This window comes from Pipistrellus kuhlii, unplaced genomic scaffold, assembly GCF_014108245.1.
Source record: "Pipistrellus kuhlii isolate mPipKuh1 unplaced genomic scaffold, mPipKuh1.p scaffold_m20_p_8, whole genome shotgun sequence".
NCBI lineage: Eukaryota > Metazoa > Chordata > Mammalia > Chiroptera > Vespertilionidae > Pipistrellus > Pipistrellus kuhlii.
The window spans coordinates 29,239,949-29,263,862 of NW_023425584.1; the positions used below are offsets into that span (position 1 = coordinate 29,239,949).

General features: G+C 44.4%; 1 protein-coding gene across 26 annotated transcripts in view; it reads left to right on the forward strand.

Moving 5' to 3' along the window:
- LOC118710716 (core histone macro-H2A.1) overlaps positions 1-23,914 on the forward strand; it is a 66,381-nt gene that overhangs the window by 19,572 nt on the left and 22,895 nt on the right. For 24 of the 26 annotated variants that reach the window (XR_006740710.1, XR_006740711.1, XM_045576728.1 and 21 more), the window contains exons 3-4: positions 7,624-7,730; positions 8,161-8,358. Coding sequence is in view for 24 of the 26 variants with exons in the window: in XM_045576728.1 (XP_045432684.1) it covers positions 7,624-7,730; positions 8,161-8,358 (305 nt within the window). In the remaining 2 variants the exon portion in view is untranslated. The remainder of the gene's footprint in view (positions 1-7,623; positions 7,731-8,160; positions 8,359-23,914) is intronic. The other 2 variants (XM_036423350.2, XM_036423351.2) reach the window with 1 other exon arrangement.

Sequence of the window (23,914 nt, forward strand, 5' to 3'; positions counted from 1 at the left end):
GCAGAGCAGTTTAACAAAAGATCTGCCATCTGTTGAGTACTTACCCCGTGCCAAGCACTGGCCGAGTGCTTTACTTTTTGTAACTCACTGAACCCTCAAACCAACTATTTTATTTAGGAGGAAATTGAGGTTATGAGAGTTTAAAGCACATCTCCAGGGTCACTCAGCACAGTAACCCATCTCTTAAAGAGCATTTCCTACAGGCTTCCTACTGGAGCTGACACCTTAGCAGTTAGAAGGAGAGAGCTGCGACTCAGGTTCACTCAGCCCACTTTGCATCTCCCTTGTCTTCAGTGGACCTCTCAAGAGTATGGCATATGCCTAGTCTCCAAGCCTGTCTCCTGTCCAAGATGGAGCTGCAGCCTGGCTGAGGAGGCCATATATTCCTGAGAGTGCAGGTCCTGAGGGCCCCAGAGGATCACCAAAGGGCACATGGTATGATCTGTAAAGGCTGGAGACAGTCTGTTACTGACAGAAAGGAGGAAAGTCAAGGGCTAACAAGAATGAGATGGGTATGAGCATAGGAGGGGTGATGGCGGTTGGAGTGACGTGTGCTGGCTGTAGGGAAGAAGAGGTTTCATCAGTATTGGAAGGGCTGCTGTAGTGAGGTCCCAGGAGGAAAGCACTCATGATCAGCGGTGGCCTGAGGGAGCTATCAGGAGCCACAGAGGGCAGTGCCCAGTGAGGTGTTGAGGGGTTGTATCGCTAAGTAGTATTGAAGGTTGACTGTAGGGCCAGAAACTTTTTGCCTGATGTCCCTTCGTTGTTCTTTTAGTGAAGGGAAGGTGAAATTCTGGGTGATAGAGTTTAGGCTAAGTTAGAAAAGTGGCCCTCAGCATCGGAATGCGCTTGGGCAGACAAAGCCGGCCCTGGGCTGGTACGGATGATCCCAGGAGTGGCAGCCCCTTGGGGACCTTTCTGACTATAAAACACTCAGATTATTCTAAAAACAATCAGCCATAAGAATAACTTAAAAAATCTTCATACACTTCAGAGTCTTTTTTAGAGAAGCAGGATTAAACAGACTGGGACAGGTGTCAGGACAGGAGGGTGCTTGTGATAATGGAGTTGAGAAGGCGAGTGAGGTGGAATGTAGCATAGCTGCCTCTTCTCATTTATACTGTGTTTTCATTTCACATTTGGAATAAATAAACTGTGCACAATATAAACTCAAACAGCACACACAGAGTAGAGCAAAATGTCCCATCTGATTTAGTCCCCAATCCACTTCCAGGAGACAAAGCATTACAGGTCCCAATGAATGTGTGTGTCAGTGTGCATGACGGGCATTGCCTCTGCTCCCTACACCATGGCAGCCCACCACAGAAGCCTCTGTTCTGTAACTTGCTTCCCCCTTAAACATCCATCTGGGAAATGGCACCATGTCAGGACTCTTTAAATGAGTTTCTCTTTACATTACACTCTTCAAATCATTTCATTTCAACGGACATTTCTGATTGTTCACCCCTTCCTGAGATGAATGAAGAACAAATGGCTATGATTTTCCATATCAAAACAAACATTCCTATTAACCATTTCCTTGTATTTTAATTTAAGACTTTGAGAGCAAGTGACTGATGGGGGCAGAGGGCCCTGCTCAGCTGTTAGCCAGGCCCTAGATTGAAATAGGTTTCTCCAATCCAATCTCCCACCTTCCTTTTTGGGACCTTGACTTGTGCTGTTTCAGCGGCTTTGGTCTTGCCCCTGCCATAGCATACCCTGCTGGGTTAGACAAAAGCCCTAAACCCCATCCCCTAGCAGAGACTGCCCGTGGGGCCACCCTGGGTGCTGCATTCTATCAAGGCAAGTCTGGCAGCACTGAGGTTAATCAGGTTCAAGTGCATTTTTCAAGCACATGTAAACTGTTAAGTGGAACAGCAGAGTAAACTATTGGGGGAGGAAACACCAGTTTCCTATGTTGCTTTTTCCTCTGCTTAGCTGTCATCCACATCTATCTATACATCCATCCATTTATTTTTATTTTTTTAATCCTCACCCGAGGATTTCTTCCCCCATTGATTTTTAGAGAGAGTGAAACGGAGGGAGAGAGGGAAAGACAGAGATTAATTGATTGACTGCCTCCCCCGTGCTCCTGATTTGTGATCAAACCTGCAACTCAGATATGTGCCCCAAGCAGGAATCAAACCCAAAACCTTTTTGGTGCACAGGACAATGCTCCAACCAACTGAGCCACAGCCAGTTGGCCATTTATTTTGATAAAGGAAAATGGGGGAAATCTACTTTTCTTCCCCTAGAAATCAGCCTGCTCTACTTTTTAAAAGATCAAGTCTCCTTGTAGTCTCAATTATAGTAGCTTACATGTACCCTTGTTCTCAGCAAGTAACTTGGCAACTCATTAATCCTCACAAACCTAGAGATAACCTCAGTTATCATCCCCCATCTATAGAATGGGAAATCGAGGCTCAGCTATGTCTTGACGCGTCTCACAGCGTAGTGCAGGAGCTGGGATGTATACCAAGGAGACCCCAGCTCTAACCACAGTGTGCTGGTGGCTTCAGCCCTTCACCAAAGACAGCCTGAGGAGGTGGCTGACACAGAGACTCCTGAGATTTGGGAAGGTAGAGGAAGGCTTTCCGGAAAGGGAAGGTATTCATGCACTGGGCTGTGTTGGTGGCTTAGAAGAAGGTAACGTTTGCCAAGAATCATATTATCTCTTTGTTAATGTGTATAATGCATTTTTTTTTTTTACTTTGAAATATGAAAAACAATTAGCTGACTTTAGAAACTCCGCAATGTGTTTCTGCCTTATTGGGAAAATTTGTGGGGAAGGTTAGAGACTGGACAGATGCTGCCACCTGGACCCTTAGACTCCCTGGCCCTATGAGAGGCCTGTGACATGGGCTTAACAGCAGGACAAGTTTGTGTCAGATTTGGAACATCTGCAGAAAAGCAACAGAATGACTCATTCTTATAAAATAACTTATACTCTGCACAGAAAATACCACCTTCAATTACTGCTGTAGTCTTTATTTTTCTCTGTGGAATCCCTGGTTCCTTTTGAGGCTCCTGGGATAGGCAGATCTGGAGAGCTTTGCTCTGGTCACAAGGGAGGCCCTGGAGCTCTGGGTCGATGGCTCAGCAGGTTTCAGACTCTGCCACTCACCTCCTGAAAAGGCGGGATGTAAGCCAGTGGACTCTGGGCCGTGGAGGGAATTGGAGGAAACTGGTGCAGTTAGGGTGCAGGAAACCCTAAGCAGCACTCTCCAATTGGGGTTGATGGGTTAAGGCCTTCAGGGATGGAATAAAACAGTGCTGAACTCAGCGAACTGCTGATGGAAGCCTGGTGACTGGGAAGAAATGACAATAAACAGATTCCTTTGTCATGTGGTTGGCTTTGTAGCAAATATCTGTTTTCTCCTTGGGATTACGTGAACATTGGCTTTTCTTTGATTTCTAGTTGTTGTTCTCAATATTTCTTTTGTTAGAGGAGTTGCTTCAAACTGCTCTGTAGAAGCCCCTAACTCTCTGCTTTGCAAGGCTTGTGTTTAGAGTTTGGCGCAGCCCCCACACATCACCTGTTAGCTGTTAGGAGTCTAATTCTGCAAACCATGATGTCATCTCCCTAAAGAAAGATAGACAGAATGCTTCAATCCAGCAGATATGGTTCAGTTCAAGATGTTTGTAGGGGGGGAAAAAAAAGACTCTAAGCCTTTGGTCTCTGGGTGAACTTAGAAAGTAGACCTGTCAAAGGTATTCATGTTCAGACAGCTGGTCTGTAGCTGGAAAGGCTGCCAGATAATTCTGTTATTCAAGGCTGTGAGAATTTTGTCAAGTGGCCTTAAAATGATCGTGCTCAGTGAGGCTGGGGAAAGTTGGGCCCAAAGGTGCCTTTGCATTGCTTGCTGCTCTGAGGAGAGGATATGGTCCAGGCAACACAAAGGCTGTAGAGTGGGAGCAGTGCTGCTGGGGTGTCTTAAAACTAGATTTTCAAACAAATAAACAAAATATGTTTTAAAAATAACACATGAGCTGGCTTATGATGTTCATTCAGGATGTCCCCTTCGTAGTGTTTATAGTTAGGGAGCCTTACCACACTTAGGGCTATCTCCAGAGTTGACCACAAGTGCTTTGGGCCCCAAACTAGAGTTGGTCAGTGGTAAACAAATGAAACTGTCACTGGCAGGAAGACTTGACTTGAGGGGTGGAGAACCTGGTAAGGGGAGGACTGTTTCTTCTCCTAACTGCTCCTTCCAGTTTCCTCCCGGGTTTCTTATGGATTCCATTTGTTGTGGTTACAGCCCCCAGAGCTGTGGCTCCTGAAACTACCTCCAAGAGAGGGTGCAAGCACTGAGCTCTGGTAATTGGAGAAAAGGATTTGCATCTGTAGATCTGGTGTTCTCTTGGTTCTCTTTCTTGAACCAGCAGAATTTTTTTTTTTTTTTTAGAATTTCCCAGAACCTTCCAAACCACAGGCTGCATCAAGGGCAGGAAACCCTCCCCTGATGCTGGCTCTGCCCTCACCCCGGAGGAGGCAGCCAGTATGTGTAGGGGCAGGCATCCCCGTGGCTCAGGGTGCAGTGGCAGGAATCCATGCCTAGCTGAGCTGGACTTCCATAATTTAGCTTTTCTATCATATGCAAAGCCCAGGTCACTTACTAGGAAGGAAACCTAATCAGGAAACCTCCTGGTGGTTCACACCTTGCCCCAATTCCTCAGCAGCGGGCACCCTCTCCTTCCCAAACATGCCCTGGAGGACCTGTTCCATCTTGTCCAGTTGTCATTTTAGACCTCCTCTCCCCTGCAGCAGGCAGCTTCTCTTAGCCAGGAAAGCCCTTTGTGATTGGGCTTCTACAGTCAGACTGAGGACAAAGGACGGGTTTACTGAATACTTGGCCAGGGGAATATGTGCACTGGATTCCTACTTTTGTTATCAGATTTCTCCCCCTTCTTCCTTGGCTGTTGTAAAATGCCCAGCCCTCTGTGAACTGCAGTGTAGGGGTGGGGCAGGGCACCCACTTCTCATAAAAGGTGTGTGTCCCAGGTGCTCTGTTTTTTGTGTCCCTTGATGAAGGGGTTACTATGGTAACTGTTCCTCTGGCAAACAGGCAGGAGTGAATGGCAGATAAGGCTTTTGCTCAATTCTAGCTGGGGTGTGGATTTCTGCCCCTCTTTGTTGTCCCCACTTGATACAGCTTCCCTCCCGCCCCACAGGGCTGAGTTCAAAGGTGAGCTAGAGTTTTGCAAAAAGGATGGAGTCCTGGATATTCTGGTTCCTTGGTGAAGAAGGCAACAGAATGACACCCTGCCCAGCTCTTTCTAAGGAGCCCAAACACTCCCCATGCACACACCTCTCCCCGGCCCTCCACTCCACCTCATTGTCACTCTCAGGTGGATCTAGTCTGTCCTCACAGAATCCATTGCTTAATTAGATGTAAGTGAGCCCAGTCCTTGCAATTTCCCAAGTGTAGAAGCTTAGGCCATTGGAAGTTTCATTCACAGTGTGAGAGTTCCTGGGGGAAAAAGCTCATGGAAGTCAAGAGGAATTCCTGGAGAATTGATCTTCAAATTTCTCAGCCATGGGTGCTACTTATAAGTCATTCCATTGCTTTATTTCTCTGTTATATACTGCCTGTCCCCTACCCACATCACCCCTTCCCACCCTCAGGGCTTTGCATTCATCACCTCCATCTTCCCTGCACCAAGAGAGCAGCACTGCCAAAAATAAAAAGACCACATCCCCCCTCCCCCCTCCTGCCCCACCAACGGCCTCTGTGCCTTCTCTTAGGGAGACCTTTCACTAACATCCAGGCAGGAAGAGGAACCAGGCCCCCTCCACTTTCCTGAGAAACCGCAATTTCAAACGATCTTCTTGCCAAAGGGATGGGCTTAGGGCACCACTGTGAGTTGACTATCTCTATCTGTCTCTGTCTCTCTCTCTCTTGCCCCTCTTTGCTCTAGACTTCTTAGCACATTATGGGGAAAAGGTGGTAATCCACCTGCCTCCTGTATATTCTGGATCTGCAGACACTGATGATGGCCTGGGCTTCCCTGTGGCCTTGGAAAGTGGGGGCAGGCTGGGGAGAGGAAGGGATGGAGGCCAGGAAGCCAGCCACGTGGGCTGTAGCTCCATGTTGCAGCTGCCCCTCTACGGCCCTCCTGCTGCACAGGCTCCAGCCCAGCAACAAGCTCTCCTTCCTGTGCCCTTACTCTTAGGGTCTGCTCAGGTCAGACTCCTGCTTTGGCTCCGTCCCAGGCCGTAGTCAGGGCGATAGCATGTAGATGTGCCACCTCCTCCAGGAACATGGGAGAACAAAGGGCAAGCTGGGTTGGCCAGGAAGGCAGTTGTGCATTCATGGCACCTGAGGCCTAAGGTCATTTAGGCTTACCAAGCTCTCTTCTCAATTTAGCCAAGATAGGTCCATCTGCGCTAGGCATTAGCACTCTCTTTAAAAAAAAAAAAAATTATATATATATATATATATATATATATATATATATATACACACACACACACACACACACACACACACATATTTATTGATTTCAGAGAGGAAGGGGAGAGGGAGAGAGAGAAACATCAGTGATGAGAGGAAATCATTGATTGGCTGCCTCCTGCACACCCCTTACCAGGGATTGAGACCACAACCCAGGCATGTGTCCTTGACCAGAATCAAACCTGGGACCCTTCATCCCACAGATTGATGCTCTAACCACTGAGCAAAACCAGCTAGGGCTGGCAATTAGCACTCTTGATGGCCTCTTTTTTAAAGTTGTGCTAAGCATTGATTTCACCAGCAATGAAAGCATTTTCTCCTTAGTTTGTTGACTGAGAGACACTTTTTGTCATGCTGAGGTATCAGCATGAAAGGTTTATCAGGTGGAAAACTGAAGTTTGGTTTGACAACAGAGACCTTGTTTCCTCTTTCCTTTTTTTTTGAACAACTTGGTCAAGAACTGAATTGTTCAAGATGGGAGACATTTGAGAACCAAGGTTTGACAGTATTTTTGACATTGACTTTATGTAAAGAGTCCAGTCATCTTCCAGTTTTGAATCTGAGTGTGCAGGCGGTCAACATCAACTCCACTGACAGACTTACTGTAAAATGCTACCGCCTCCTGAAGCCCCTAAACTCATGCGGTTCACTTTTAGGGACCACACTATTGACTTATCAGGGTTGGTCGTGGTGACATCAGCTCTGTTCTGGCAAATAAGTTCAGATCTGAGCTCTACCACTTCTTACTGATGACCTTTGACCAGTCCCTTCTCCTCTGTAAGCCTCTGTCTTCACCTCATCAACCCCTGTGACTTAGCTCAAAGTGTGCTTCCCACCTCAGGGTAGCTGCTTTGTGAACTGATACCTGTGTCCATTCCCAGCTCCATGAGTGGGGGTAAGGAGGATGCATGTGAGCCTCTGATGCTCTAACGCCGTGGTTGGCAAACTGTGGCTCTTTGGCCCCTTGAGGGTGGCTCTTCCACAAAATACCACGGCCTGGGCAAGTCTATTTTGAAGAAGTGGTGTTAGAAGAAGTTTAAGTTTTAAAAATCTGGGTCTCAAAAGAAATTTCAATCATTGTACTGTTGATATTTGGCTCTGTTGACTAATGAGTTTACCGACCACTGCTCTAACACAACCATATGCTCTTCCTCTCTGTTCCTTACAGCGGAGATTCTGGAGCTGGCTGGCAATGCAGCCAGGGACAACAAGAAGGGACGGGTCACACCCCGGCACATCCTCCTGGCCGTGGCCAATGATGAAGAACTAAATCAGGTACGGGGCTCTCCTAGCCAGCCTACCCCAGACACCTGAGCAGCCAGTCATGCTGCCTGAGAGATAGAACTGTCTGTGCAGAGGGAGGTTGGCATGTTACTGGCTTTCAAAGGTATGGACTGCATTTTAGACTGTTAGCAGCTTCCGTGCCCACCTTGGGTGTTTTTTCCTAAAGGCCTTATTGGGATTGGGGGGCAGGGATGAAACAAGGTATTTGGCTCTCAAATGAATCCCCCTCCCGTCCCACTGAGGGACTCGGAGGACTTGTTCCCTGTGTAGTGAGCTGAGTCCTATCAGCATCCTTGTAGATGCCATGGAGGGAGGAACTCTACCAACCAAAACGGAAAGCATAGACGGGCAGGGCTGACTTCTTGAAGGTCAGGGGCAGGCTGGTTTAGCTCACCATCTGCTACTTTGGTTTTCCTGCAAGCTGCTAAAAGGAGTCACCATAGCCAGTGGTGGGGTGTTACCCAACATCCACCCTGAGTTGCTAGCAAAGAAACGAGGATCCAAAGGGAAGTTGGAAGCCATCATCACGCCACCCCCAGCCAAAAAGGCCAAGTCTCCATCCCAGAAGAAGCCAGTGTCAAAGAAAGCTGGAGGCAAGAAAGGGGCCCGGAAATCCAAGGTATGTGACTTGGCAGGGGCATGTGGGATCGGGCTGGACAGTGCAGATAGGTGGTTGTCAGGAGAGCCCCCTTCCTGCTGAGCGCTCATCCCTCCAATGGGGTGCAGCTCTACAGAGGAACATGTGGGAACTGGTTACAGAGGGGCTAGTCCTGCTCAAGTGGCCAGAGTCTGGACACAGTTGGGGGACTGGATTCCTGCAGGCAAGGAGTATGTGAGGTGGGTTCCGGGAAGATAAGGATGGAAGGACCTCATGCCTGGTCTTTCAAGGGGATGTCCATGCCTGTGGGAAGTGACCTGTGTGTACAGGATCTTCCTGCTGCTTAGACAGCTTACCAATGAGTCCTGCCCGAGGTGCCAGCTGCCCATTCGCTCCTGCAATCTCAGAACTGATGTTGCATTGCCATGGCTACTTGTCCTACTCTGAGTATGTTCCAGCAGGGACAGTCCAGACAGTTTGCTTTTTAGAATGACTGCCTCGTTAATAATAACACGTTGTTCAGGCCCTCCTGCTAGATCAAACTTGGACTGAGACTAGGTCCTGGATGCTGATCATTTTGTGGTAAATGATCATTAGTGTGTTCCTTTGTCACTGGGCCCTGCCTCTCAGCAGTTGTCACAGTTGGTTTGAGAACCAATAAATAAGGCGCAGTGCTGTTAAAGCTCTATCTTAAATAAGTGGAATTTTAAGGCTGTGCTGCCCTGCAGTGCCCCCAGGAGTCATCCTTCTCCAGCCACACTGGAGGGAATACCTCTGGCAGAAGGTGGCCTACCTGTTTTGTAAGATCCTCAATAAGAACTCTTTAGAAATGACTCTTGGGTAAGGACATTTTTCCTACTGAGCCCACACTTCTCACCAGAGTGATGGTGAGGTCACCTCCTAGGATGGGCTCCAGGGGCCCTGACCCAGAGCCACAATCCTGCATATCCCCTCCTCTGACCTGTCCAAAGATCAGGCCCCGGGCCTGTCTGTGCCACAGACAGATTGGCTCTCACCACATGGGGCACCTTCCTGACCTCTAACCTCCCAGCCACAGTCTTTATGTAGTTGCGGTGAAAAGGCTGTATTTTTAGTATCTCCTTCTGGGTGCAAACGAATGCTTTCCTGAAGACATCAGAATCTAAATTCCTCTTTCTAACAGACCACCCACTCCATCCCTCCCACTCCCACCTTACCCCACCCGGTTCTGAATTGCTCCCAGCTCTTTGAGAGAGAAACCTAGTATTGAAGAGCATCCTGTAAGTTTATTTCCAGACGCTGCACTGCACCTAGCTCACAAGTCCTGGAGAAGGCTTAGAGTCAGGGGGGAATTCACACAATGCTTCATTCTCATTCCTGCTAACCATAAATTTAGCAGATTGAACATTTTCTTTTCCCCCTTTCACATTTGCAGCTGGGCCAAGATGAGGTTTTGGGGGGATGGGGTAGGTAGAGCAAGATGGGAAAGAGGAGAAAAGCACCTGTGCAACCCTTTTTAATTAATTATTAATTGATTAATTATTTTTAAAATCATCACCCAAGGATATGCTTATTGATTTGGGAGAGATGGAAGAGAGAGAGAAAGAGAAAGAGAAAGAAACATGGATGTGAGAGATAACATCGATTGGTTGCCTTCTATATGTACCCCAACCGGGGATCGAACCCACAACCGAGGAAAGTGCCCTAACTGGGAATGAGACCTGCAACCTTTTGATGTATGGAACCATGTTCCAACCAACTGAGCCACACTGGCCAGGGCTGTGTAAAGACAAAACTGCCAAATCCATCATCTCATGATCATGGGCCCCAGGGAGCTGGGACCAGCAGGGCAGAACTACATCCTCAGCCTGGCCATCCTCAGGCTGTGGCCAGAGCCATGGCCCTTGTTCCTGCAGGTCTGTTGGTCCTTGATGTTTGAGCCTCTCTGATTCCAGTGTGTCTGGCAGCAGTGGGCTGAACCTTGCTATCTGTCACTCTGATTCCTTCCTGGTAGTTTTGCCAATGACTTTCTGAACTTTCCAATTGACCAAACACTAAGAAGGTTTTTTCTTTCTTTTTGGAAATATAGCTGTGTGTGTGTGTCTTTAGCTCCTAGTAGCTATATTTGGAACTCAGTGTTTCGAATAACCATATGCCAATAATCACTAGAACACTCCACTTTTCCCTTGATTACAAAAGCAGGAAATCTGTTATGGTGGTCTGTTTTTCTTCCATACAATAAAACACATTGTCTGCTTACTGTACGAATATTTGGCTAACATTAAACCCTGGGGGAAGCTGAAATTGGAACTGTGAACAGCTAATTTTCAAAACATTTGTTTAATGTAAATTGTGGTGTCAGCTCCCAGAAACAGTAGAGAACCCTGCAACTCCAGGTTTAAGTGGAATGTTCTGAAAATAACCTTTCCAAAAACAGGCAGAGAAAGCCTTAGTAACATGCTAAAGTACTTGCAGAGAAAGGGAGTTGGTATTTTTCAAATGTCAACACTTGAATTCCAAATCATAATTTTCTCCCCAATTCTGTATAATTGGACGTTTTAAAAGTCTCCAGTTGTGACAGCTGAGTCAGCTATGGTGGAAATAGAGAATAGAGAAGGCAGCAGAACCCACCAGGGCTAGGAGTCTGGAGCATTGGAACTGCCTTAGGGCTTCTCCTTCCTACTTGGGTGGCCTCAGGCAAGTCGGTGACTCAGTTTACACCCCTTCCAATAAAATGATGAGGTCCATCCCAGACTTAAAATTTAGTGACTCAATAAATATTTGCACAATGTAATACGTGTAAGAATCGGGATGGTGCAAAAGTATGCAGTAATAGAATCTCAATCCCACCAATCCCCCCACTTGCCCTCAGATGTGTCTCTGTAATTAGTCTTTATGTTTTTTTTTACAAAGTCTATGCACATAAGAGCATATCTATCTATATAAAAGCTTAAGTGACTGTTATGACCTAATTACTGGAATGACTGGTTGACCAGTCTCTCTGTGACCACCAGAGGGCAGATGCTCAATGCAGGAGCTGCCCCCTGGTAGTCAGTGTGCTCCCGTGGCCCCTTCCTCTCGCATCGCCCCCAGTGCTAAACCATTTGTGGAGACCTGCTTCTGGGACAGGCTTTTGTGCATAGCAGAGCGGCTCCCTCCCTGTGATTTATTGAATGTCAGGCCTCCACACAGGATTTGTCTCACACCTGTCCTCTCCCTTCCTTGGGGATCTCCCGCCCCCCATGCGGGGGTGGTGAGGGAAGGAGGAGGATGGGAGGCGGGGAACTGTGTGCAGTGGTGGGATGCCAAGGGCTGAGGCGGCATCCAGCATCCATCCCTTCTGTGCCTGGTCCAGCAACTGTTGCCTCCTCTCCCTACCCCTCCGGGGCCTTTGGGTCCAGGCTGGGATGGGGGGTGGCGGCAAAAGTGGCCCCTTTCCCAGGGGGGCCGAGGGTTGGCTCCCTCCTCAGGACCAGTGGCCAATCTCGCATGGTCCCTCCCCCATTCCTCCCCCCTGCCAGCCAACCTCCCATGGGCCCATCCTCCCCCACTGCCATGCACGAATTTGTTCACTGGGCCTCTAGTAGATATTTAAAGTCTTCCCCCCCCTACCTGCCTTTAAATATAACTATATAACTATAACTATATATAATCTTGTTATCCACTGTTTAGGCAGTGTAACTTGGTGGTTAAGGGTGTAAGGGTGCCAGCTTATCTGGCTGTATATTACAATCCTGTCATTTTCTGGCTTTGTGATCTTGGGAAGTGATTTGGCCTCTCTGGTATCATCAGTTCCCTCATCTGTAAAATGGATGATTGGAAGGTTTAAAATAGAATTTATGTAAGTGCTTATAGCATTGTGGCACAAATGTTAGCCGCTGTTGTTATTAATTTGGCAGTGCTTTCATATTGATGCATGTAGAACTGCTTCAGTATTTCATGTATGATTCTAGTTACTTATATAGTATGCAAGACCAGTGTACCCAGATCTCTATGAATGGACTTTGTTTGTTTCTAGCATTCATTCTGACATACAGTAGTAGCACAGTGATCATCACTGTATGTGGGTCTCTGTGCTCAAGTGCAAGAATATTTATAGGATAAACATCCTCAAGGTGAACTTGCTGAGGTAGATTGTATTTTTTTTTTTTTAACTTCAATGGCAATTGCTCATATATAGAGCATTTTTATCCCATTAAGAAATTTCAAAAGCTATCTCATTCTTTTAACTTTTAACACTGGGCTGTTAAAGAAGATGTATACATGTGATCAGTATTAATCAAGTCTGCATGTGCTTGTTACTGTTCTCAGTAGCAGTGAATGAAAGGCCCTTGCCCTCTCTTCATGTTAGTGAGCTTTGGTCTAGTGAGAGGGGCAGGGTCATTATAAGAGGTTGGGGGTGGGGGGCAGAGCAGGTGCAAGGACAAAAATAAAGTGGAGCGATGACTTGGGCAGAGTAATTTTACATAGGTGGTCAGGTGAGCCCTCTCTGGTAAGGTGACACTTGAATGGAGACCTGACGGATTAAGGTATTGAGCATTCAGGTGACTGGAAGGAAAGCTTCTAGCAGAGGAGCATGCCTGTCTTCTCCCAGAGATAACTTGACAGGATCTGCAGTTGGGGTCCCTGACATGTCTATAATGGATGCCTTTTGCAGTCAGAGAAGCCCCAGATCCTTCTAAGATAAGGTTACAAATGCATAAAATTCCAAAGATTCAAAGGAAACCATTTTTAAAAAGAAAAAATGTGTTTTTTCTTGTGATGAGAACAACTCTTAGGATCTACTCTCAACAACTTTCAAATATATCATAAAGCAATGTTAACTATAGTTACCATGTTCTACATTATATCCCTAGTTATTTTATAACCAGAAGATTGTACCTTTTGACCAACTTGATGTAATTCTTCTCCAAACCCTTCACCTCTGGTAACCACAAATATGATTTCTTTTTCTATATGTTTGGTTTGTTTTTTTAATATTCCTCATATAAGTGAGACCATACACTATTTGTCTTTCTCTGACTTATTTCACTTAGCATAATGCCCTCAAGCTGTCTATGTTGTCACAAATGGCAGGATTTCCTTCATTTTTATGGCTGAACAAGAGGCCCAGTGCACAAATTCATGCACATTGAAAGGAAATTAATTAGAAGAAATATTTTAATATCGCTTTTCACCCTTTCTCTATAATAGAAGTCTCAGCTGAATCTGTGATCAACAATGACAGATTGAAACACATGCGTGCAATTGGCACACCAGTGAAAGTTTTATGTGTATCGTACATGCACCAGTAAACTTAGCCTTTAATATACATTGAATAAACATGCTTAATTAGACCTGCTTTCTGATGTAGCTAAAATTTTTCCAGCCCAGTGAAACACCCCAACTTCTCTTTCAGGTAATTGTCAGCAACCTAGCAGTAAATACCAACATCATTATTATTATAGATCACTCAGGGAGAACAAAGAGTAAAATATTTAACTGCAGCAGTGTTTGACAATATTCTGGGCAGTGAGAAAACCTGAAGTCATTTTCAAGGTCCACCATTTTTTACTTATTTTCAGTCGGGTCAAGTTTCTAAGCTTTCTAAATCTCCATTTTCTGGCGAATGAAAAGAAAATAGGATTCCACCAAGTCTCTTTACCTACTTCAGGACTTCTGTGAGGATCAAATGAAATGAGGCATGGGAAAATGCTTCACAGACATTTGGTTAAAGTGTGAAATGTTTGCACCTGGCTGTAAAGCAAGTTGTGTTCCTGGGCTGGAGAAACTGCAAGCAGGCTAGTTGTCACTAGGGAGAGGAAGCTGGGTGTTGCTACAGGACATCATTACCTGGTGCCCACAGTCACCATTTACAGGCTGGGCTGTGGGCTGCATTTTGTGCCATGGGATCTCAGCAGTGATTTGGTGGGCTGTCACTCCAGGGTAGTGGTAGGCCTGTGTCCCACTTGGGGGAAGCCGAGTGTTGCTTTGTGCCCCCCAGGTCTGCAATGCCCTTTCTCTGTGGGCATTATGGCAGTTCCTGCATTGAGTGTCTTCCCCCTGGTGGTCAGTGAGTGTTACAGCAACCAGTCAATGGTCAGACACTTAGCATATTGGCCTTTTTTTACAATATATTTTTTTTATTGATTTAAGAGAGGAAGCGAGAGGGAGAGAGAAATAGAAATATCAACGATGAGAGAGAATCATTGCCCCTAACCACTCTGTCTGCTAGCCTGGCTGCCTCCTGCACAACCTCTACTGGGAATCGAGCCTACAACGCAGGCATGTGCCCTTGACCAGAATTGAACCTGGGACCCTTCAGTCCATAAGCCGATGCTCTATCCACTAAGCCAAACTAGCTAGGGCCATATTACCTTTTATAGCTATTCTAGAGGCCTGCTGCATGAAATTCATGCATGGTCGGGGGTGTCCCTCAGCCCGGCCTGCATCCTCTCTAATCTAGAACCCTTCAAAGGATGTCCTACTGCTGGTTTACAGGGATCAGGCCTAAACTGGCAGTCAGACATCCCTCTCACAATCTGACTGCTAGCTCTAATCAGGCCAGGACCTGCCTGCCTGATTGCCCCTAACGACTCTGTCTGCTAGCCTGCTTGCCCCCAACTGTCTCCTGCTGACGGCCTGCTTCCCCCCAAATGTCCTCCTGCCAGCCTGATCACCCCCAACTGCCTCCTGCTGACAGCCTGCTCTCCCTCAAATGGCCCCCTGACAGCCTGATCACCCCCAACTGCCCCCCTGCTGGCCTGCTCACTCCAAACTGCCTCCCCACTGTCCTGATCACCTCCAACTGACCCCCCTGGCAGGGTGAGGGGCTGAGGGCTGTTTGCAGGCTGGCCAAGCCCCTCAGCGGGGACCCTCACCCCATGGGAATGTGGCCAGCCTAGGTGAGGAGATGAGGGCTGTTTTCAGGCTGGCCACTACCCCCAGCGGTCCAGGCTCCCAGCCCCTCCTTTTTTTCTTTTATTTTTTTTCATCGCCTCCTTGAGTGGAGGCCAGGGCTGGCTGGAAGCAGGTATCTGGGATTTATTTATCTTCTATAATTGAAACTTTGTAGCCTTGACTAGAGGCCAGGGCCAGCCAGGGCAGGCGAGAAGCTTGGCTTCCTCCATCACCAGGTGCAACCTAAGCCTCCTGCTCACTCCAGCTTATGGCAGCAGCCATCTTTGTTGGGTAAATTTATATACTACCCGGTTTCCCCGAAAATAAAACAGTGTCTTATTAATATATTAATTTTTGCTCCCAAAGATGCGCTAGATCTTATTTTCAGGGGATGTCTTATTTTTCCATGCGCTAGGTCTTATTTTTGGAGGATGTCTTATTTTCGGGGAAACATGGTAGTTCCTGATTGGTTGGTGGGCATGCTGGTGGGTATAGCGGAGGTACAGTCAATTTGCATGTTTCTCTTTTATTAGTGTAGGCTACTATAGACTAGTGGCCCAGTGCATGAAATTTGTGTACATTAAAAGGGATTAGAGGAAATATTTTAATATTGCTATTTGCCCTTTCTCTCTAATAGAAGTGTCAGAGATGAAAGGAAATTAGTAAAATCTATATGAAAATCTCCCTCCTGTCAGTCTGGGGCACGCCACAGGACCTAGAGTCAAGTCCCTGCCCACCACCCACATGCGCTTCAAAAACGCAGGAGACCCAGACCCAGCTGGCCCCACCCCCGTCAAGCCACTCTGGGTGCGGGGGGTGTACCCTTAGGTTCCCCAGCCCAGAGCCAGGCTGGGGGGGCACAGTCTCAGGTCCCCCATCAAGCCCTGCCGGGTGGGGGCTATGGCCTGAGGCCCCTGGCAGGCAGGTGCTGGGGGCGTGGCCTGAGGTCACCATCAAGCCCCGTGGGGTGGGGGGCACCGTCTAAGGTCCCTTGCTCCAGCCAGGCACCACGCAGCCTCAGGTCCCTGCTGTTCAGTTGTGAGGTTACAACATCCCGGCTAATTAGCATATTCCTCTATTGCATATGCCATAGATAGATATATAAGCCTAAGCAACCATCTGACTGGTAGCTATGACACACAGTGACCACCAGGGGGCAGCAGATACTCAATGCTGGAGCTGCTGAGCTGTGGTGATGCACCCGGAACCAGAGAAAGAGGAGGGACCCCGATTCCAGGGTGCATCACCCAAGAACTGCCCTCTTACAATCTGGGATCTCTCGGGGGATGTTGTAGAGCTGGTTTCGGTTCAGTCCCCACAGGCCAGGCTGAGGGACCCCACCGATGCTTGAATCCGTGCACCAGGCCTCTAGTATATAGATAATATTTCATTGTATGTGTGTGTGTGTGCTTGTGTGTGTATATATATATATATATATATATATATATATATGTGAGTGTGTGTGTGTGTATATATATATATATCTATATATATACATATACTCAATATATATAGATATATATATACACACACACACACACACACCACAACTTTATTTTTGGGTACAGCATGAGGAAAGAGGAGAATCATGGGGGTCTGAACAATTTTGAGGACCCCACTTAAATAAAATACAAAATTATAAGTATAAAATGAATTCAGGGCCTTAGATATAATCTGCACAACTTATTAAAGGACCTTTGTTATCTTCATAGTAAATTCAGTTCTGCAAGGGTGTATATTTTCTTTGTCTTGCTCTATCACTTAATATTGTGTTTGAGAGATTGATCTAAGTCAGTGGTCAGCAAACTCATTAGTCCACAGAGCCAAATATCAACAGTACAACGATTGAAATTTCTTTTGAGAGCCAAATTTTTTAAACTTCTTCTAACGCCACTTTTTCAAAATAGACTTGCCCAGGCTGAGGTATTTTGTGGAAGAGCCACATTCAAGGGGCCAAAGAGCTGCATGTGGCTCGTGAGCCGCAGTTTGCTGACCATGGGGTTAGCCTATGGCCCCTTTCATCCACATTAGTGCCCTTTCTTTTCAGCTTAAAGAAGTCCCATTAACATTTTTTATAAGGCTGATTTAGTGGTGAACTCCTTCATGTCCCCTTCAGTTTTGAAGGACAACTTTGTTGGGTGGTAGAATATTCATGGTCAGAAGTGTTTTGTTTTTAGTTTTGTTTTTTATTTTCAATACTTTGAATATATTATGCCACTCTCTTTGGGCCTGCTATTTCTGCTTAAAAACCTGCTTATATTCTTATAGGGATTCCCTTATATGCAAAAAGTTGTTTTTATCTTGTTGTTTTTAAGATTTCTTATATTTCACTTTTCCTATCTTAACTATAATGTGTGTCTGTCTGTTTGGCTTGATCTTATTTGCAATTCTCTGGGCTTCCTGGCAGGATTTTCTTCTTTTTTAGTGTTTTTCCCTTGCCATTGTGACATTTCTTTTAAGATAATAAAGCAACTGTAATAATCATAACCTGTATGTCTTTCAGTATGAACAATTGTAAACCTACTTTTGCCTTTTCCTGTATATACTGCTGAAAATCATCAATATTATCACAGATTAAGCTTATAATTTGCCTGCATAGACAGCTACCGACTTCTCTCAGGACACATGGAAGCTCTCAGGCTCTTCTCCTCCCATAAAACCAACTCTAATGCCCAGACCTGAAATTCTGTTAGAGATTTTTCACCTCTTAAAATCCAAGTGTCCTTGGGCAGAAGTGCTAAATTCTTATCAAGTGAATCCAACTCCTCAATGTTTACTTTCTGTATGTCTGATATTCACTTGATAGAAGTGAATACAAGTGATTTTCAAACATTTTGGTTGCATACCTCCTTAAATAGTTGTAAAAATCGTATCTCACACATTCAAAATTGACAGCCAGCCCTGACCAGTTTGGCTCAATGGATAGAGTGTCAGCCTTCGGACTAAGGGTCCCAAGGTTCAATTCCGGTCAAGGGCGTGTACCTTGGTTGTGGGCACATCCCCAGTAGGATGTGTGCAGGGGGCAGCTGATCAATGTTTCTCCCTCATTGATGTTTCCAACTCTCCTTTCCTCTCTGTAAAAAATCAATAAAATATGTATTTTTTAAATTGACAGCTAAACTTTTCATAATAAATATTTGCAAAGGGTATAATTTTAGATATATAATAAAATTGACATTTAAAAAGAAAAGGTTTCATCACTCATTTAAGTGTATCCAAAGAAAGCTAAATAGCTGTGATGGTTTGAGCTACCATCATTTTAAAAAATACACAAACAGCCTTTTTTTTTTTTTTTTTTACATTTGGAAATTTGACCCTATTTTTCTTCTTAAACCATTATTTCCCTTTCCTTTCCCCACAAATTTTATCCTAATGTTATACATTTTAATGCTTCTAGTATTTTATTGAATCTCACAACAATAATAATGTACATTTAAATTTATTTTGAAAATATTTCATAGAAATACTAAATGTTATGGATTTTACAGGCTTGGATAATTATCACATCTATAATAATAAAGTGTGATATGCTAATGAGACTGGACATCCTTCTGGCTGTCCTCCCGGACAGAGCCGGAGAGGGAGGGATTGAGGAATTCTCCCCCCCACATCCCCTCTCATCCAAGCGGCTGCAAGCCTTTGGTATCCAGGCAGCTCACCAAAGGCTGCAAAGGCCTACTCTTGCATGAATTTTGTGCATCAGGCCTCTAGTTTATTAATAATACACAATTGATCAAAATGACAGATACGTCATAAATTTTAGTAACTTAAAAGTAAAAATTTCTTGGAACTGCATGGGATGGAGATAGTTTTTCAATTAACTTGAGTATTCTAAGATGAATGTTACTTATTGCTAAAATGAGACGATTTAGCATCCTTTTTTTTATATTTAGAAGTATAAGTGCCTGGAAAAGCTTGTTCACAAAAATAATTAAATAGGAATGGAAAAGATTTTGTAATAGCAACACTACTCAGTCCTCTGAACTCTGAATTATATGCCAACAGTCACATAGTAATCTGTCATCAATTTGTTTTAATAAATGTTTTATTTTAGAGTTGTTTTAAATTACAAAAAAAGGTACAGAGACTGTACAGAGAGTTTGTAAATGCCCCTCACCCAGTTTCCTTGCTAACATCTTACATAACCCTGGCACATTAGTCACAACTAAGAAACTAGCATTGGTTCATTATGATTAACTCCCATCAATCTGTTTTTTTTAATGATCTATCAGTTGTTAACTCAATTTGATATTTATTCTGTTTTGTTGAAAGCACAGAATTAGAAACATCTGACTTGCAAAAGGATTTGTCATCCAGCCTTTCCCTTTCTTGTTTCCTTGGAAGTGTATAAAAAAAGCTTTACCAAGACTTATATGTAATTGTTGATTATACCTGTTTCTCTTTTATGTATCAAATCTGATACTCTTGATGAATTAGGAAAACCAAAATAATAATAACTTTAATATATCTGTTACCATATTTTTTTTTTATAAAATGCTTTATGTCTTATTTATATTACAACTTTGGAGCTTCAGATTTCTCTCATTTAATTTATGGAAAAGATTCCAGGTTAGCCACATAACCTACATGCCAAAGCAGTCCTTATTGTTAAAGAGTTCAGTAAAATTAGTCCTAGATGGTTTTCTCAATTGTTAGAGAGTCAGTCCATGGACTGAAGGGTTGCAGGTTAGATTCCAGTCAAGGGCATATGCCTCAATTTCAGGCTTAATCCTTGCCCTGCTCTCACATTGATGTTTCTGTCTCCTCCACTCCTTACACTCTCTCTGAAAAACAGTGGAAGATATATCCTCTGGAGAGGGGGAAAAAAAAAAAATCAGCAAAATGAAGCCTATTTTTTATTTATTTATTTATTTATTTATTTATTTTTAAAATATATTTTATTGATTTTTTACAGAGAGGAAGGGAGACAGATAGAGTTCCAGAAACATCAATGAGAGAGAAACATTGACCAGCTGCCTCCTGCACACCCCCCACCGGGGATGTGCCCGCAACTAAGGTACTTGCCCTTGACTGGAATCGAACCCGGGACCTTTTAGTCCGCAGACCGACGCTCTACCACTGAGTTAAACCGGTTTCGGCATGAAGCCTATTTTTAAAAATATATTTTTACTAGAAACCCGGTACACAAATTAATGCATGGGTGGAGCTCCTCAGCTTGGCCGGTGGCTGGGACCAATGGAGAGGCTGGCCACCCCCTCCCCGCATTGGGGTGATTGGGGGGGCAAGCCGGCCAAGGGGAGGGACTGCAGGAGGTTGGCCCCAGCAGCAAGTTAACCAACGACCAGTTCCTCAAGAAATCAGTCTCCTTCCTCCCTGCTGTCTGGGTCCGGGGTGTGGGTTAACCATATTCAGGGCTGTTAGGGCCCCAGCAGCAAGCTAACCAATGGCCGATTCTGCAAAAAATTGGGCTCCCTTTTTCCAAAAACATTAATGTGTTAATGAATTTGAATACTAAATAGGCAAATGGATAGGGTATAGGTCTTACCCTGAGTTTACTGTCCAGACTCATCCTGCAGAAAGGCATGGCCATCTGTAATATGTCTTTCCTCCTACTTTTTTTGAAAGTTTTTTTTTTTTTTTCAATTAGTTGACCTACAATATTACATTAGTTTCAGGTGTACAATATAGTGATTATACATTTATATAACTTATGAAATGATCATCCGACTAAGTCTAAGAGCTATCTGACGCTATACATAGTTATTACAGTATTAGAGACTCAGTGCCCAAAATTTATGCATGGGGGCGGGGGCATGTCTCTCAGCCCAGCATGCACCCTCTCCAATCTGGGACCCCTCAAGGGATGTTGGATTGCCCGCTTAGGCCCGATCCCGGTAGGATTGGGTCTAAACAGTCAGTCAGACATCCCTCTCACAATCCAGGACTGCTGGCTCCCAACTACTCACCTGCCTGTCTTTCTTATTGTCCCTAACTGCATCTGCCTGCCAGCCTAATCACCCCCTAACCACTCCCCTGCAGGCCTGGTCACTTCAAACTGACCTCCCCTGCAGTTCTGGTCACCTCCAACTGCCCTCCCCTGCAGGCCTGGTTCTCCCCTAGTGCTCTCCCCTGCAGGCCTAGATCCCCCCCAACTGCCCTTCCCTGAAGGCCAGGTCGCCCTCCAACTTCCTTCCTCTGCCAGCCTGGTCCCTCCCAACTGCCCTCCCCTGCTGGCCATCTTGTGATGGCCATCTTGTGTTTACATGGGGACAGCCATCTTGTGTGTTAGAGTGATTATCAATTTGCATATTATCCTTTTATTAGATAGGATTAGATAGGATAAAGCCTGGTACATGGGTGAGAACCGGCTGGTTTGCCCTGAAGTATGTCCTGGATCAGGATGGGGTTCCCTTGGGGCATGGGGTGGCCTAGGCGAGGGGCCTGTGGTGGTTTGCAGGCTGGCCACACACCCCGGCTATCCAAACGGAGGTCCTGGTATCTGGGATTTATTTATCTTTATACAATTGAAACTTCATAGCTTTGAGCAGAGCCAAGCCTCCTGCTTACTCCATGGCCACAGCCATTTTTGTTGGGATTTATTTATCTTCTATAATTGAAACTTTGTAGCCTTAAGTGGAGGCCTGGGCCTGTCAGGGCAGGTGGACAGCTTGGCTTTCTCCATTGCCAGGGGCAACTCAACCCTCCTGCTCTCTCTGTGGCTGCAGCCATCTTGGTTGGGTTAATTTGCATACTGGCTCCTGACTGGCTGGTAGGCATGGCTTGTGAGTGTAGCAGAGGTACAGTCAACGTGTATATTACTCTCTAGATAGGTTTACTGACTATATTACCAATTGATATCAACTACTATGACTATCTTATTATCAGTCTCTTCCTTTATGTTCATTCATTTAAATTTGCATGAAATACTTTTCATCTCTTTATTTTCATAGGTATGTAGTTCTTGCCATTTTGTTTTTAAAAAAACAATTTTAAAAAATTGTTTTTGTAGTTTTTCTCTTCCTTTCTTACTCTCTTGTTATCTTCTGGTATGTTAATGAATTTTTTTAGTGTGTGTGGATTCCTAACTCTATATTTTTACATCTCTGAATTTTTGGTTTGTGGTTACTATGGGCTTTCTATATAAAACGTTATGTTTATAGCAGTCTATTTTTGGTTGGTTGCTTAAATTTAAACATGATCTGTAAGCACCAGAATATTTACCCCTCCATGTTTATGTTTCTGTCTTTATTTTTTACTTCGTGTGTGTGTGTGTGTGTGTGTGTGTGTATGTCTGTCACTTAATTTATTGTTGTAATTACATATGATCTTATTTTTGCCTTTTAACCTTTGTAATAGCTTTATAGTTGGTTGATCCACTGCTTTTGTTATGTGTTTGCCTTTGTGAAAATTTTTCTTTCCTATATTTTCTTATTCATATTTTTGATCTTTTAAAAGAAGTCCCTTTAACATTTCTTGTAATAATCATTTCATGGTGATGAACTTTTATTTTTTTTCTTGTCTGGGGAACTCTACTCTCTCAATTCTAAATGATAGCCTTGTTGGATAGAGTGACTTGATTGTACATACTTGCTTTTCATCACTTTGTATAACTCATGCCAATCCCTCTGGCCAGCAAAATTTCTGTTGAGAAATGAGGTAACAGTCTTATGGGAGATGCCTGTATATCACTAATTGGTTTTCTCTTGCTGCTTTTAAGATTTTCTCTTTATCTTTAACCTTTGACATTTTAATTATGATGTGTCTTGGTGTGGGGTTCACCTTGTTTGGGACTCTCTGCACTTCCTGGCTTTATATGTCTGTTTCCTTCACCAGGTTAGGGAAGTTTTCAGTCATTTTTTCACATAGGTTTTTCACTTTCTTGCTTGCTTTTCTCTCAGGTACTCCTGTGATGAAAATGTTGGTATGCTTGATGTTGTCAAGAGGTCTATTAAAGTATCCTTATTATATATATATATTTTTTTTACTGTTTTGATTGGGAGTGTTCTGCTACCTTGTCTTCCAGATCACTGATTTGATCCTCTGCTTCATCTAATTTGCTTTTAAGTCAATCTAATGAAGTCTTCATTTCAGTTATATTCTTCATTTCTAACTGGTTCTTCTTTTACAGTTTCTATCTCTTTATGTAAGTTTGCACTGAGTTAACCCATTTTTCTCCTAAGTTCATTAAACATCCTTATTAACCAGTATTTTGACCTCTGTATCTGATATATTGCTTGCCTCCATTTCATTTAGCTCTTTTTCTGTAGCTTTTGCCTATTCTTTCATTTGGGACATATTTGTCTTCTCATATTGTCTTCCTTCTCATTTGTGTCTATGTATTAAGTAAATCTCCTGTATCTCCCAGTCTTGGCAGAGTGGCCTTACTTAGTAGCCGTCCTGTGGGGCCCAGTGGCACTGTCTCCCTGATCATGTGAGCCAGGTGTCCTTGTGTGGGTTTTTTGTATCCTCCTGTTGTAGTTGAGCCTTGATTGCTGTTGGCACATCAGTGGGTTGGATTGACCCTTAATATGACAGACTGTGAGGACTGAAGGTGACTACAGCAGAGAAGTTCTACTTTTTTTATTTGCTTCCACTGGACCCTCCCTTGGCAGTGATATATATATTTTTATAATAATTAGGGGAAGGGAAAAGGTTTAGTGTCTAAATAAAAGTTTCCATTGTTTCCACTGTCCTCACTCTATAATATATTTGAATGCAAAAACTCAACTGACACAAAATACCCATTTTTAAAAATACA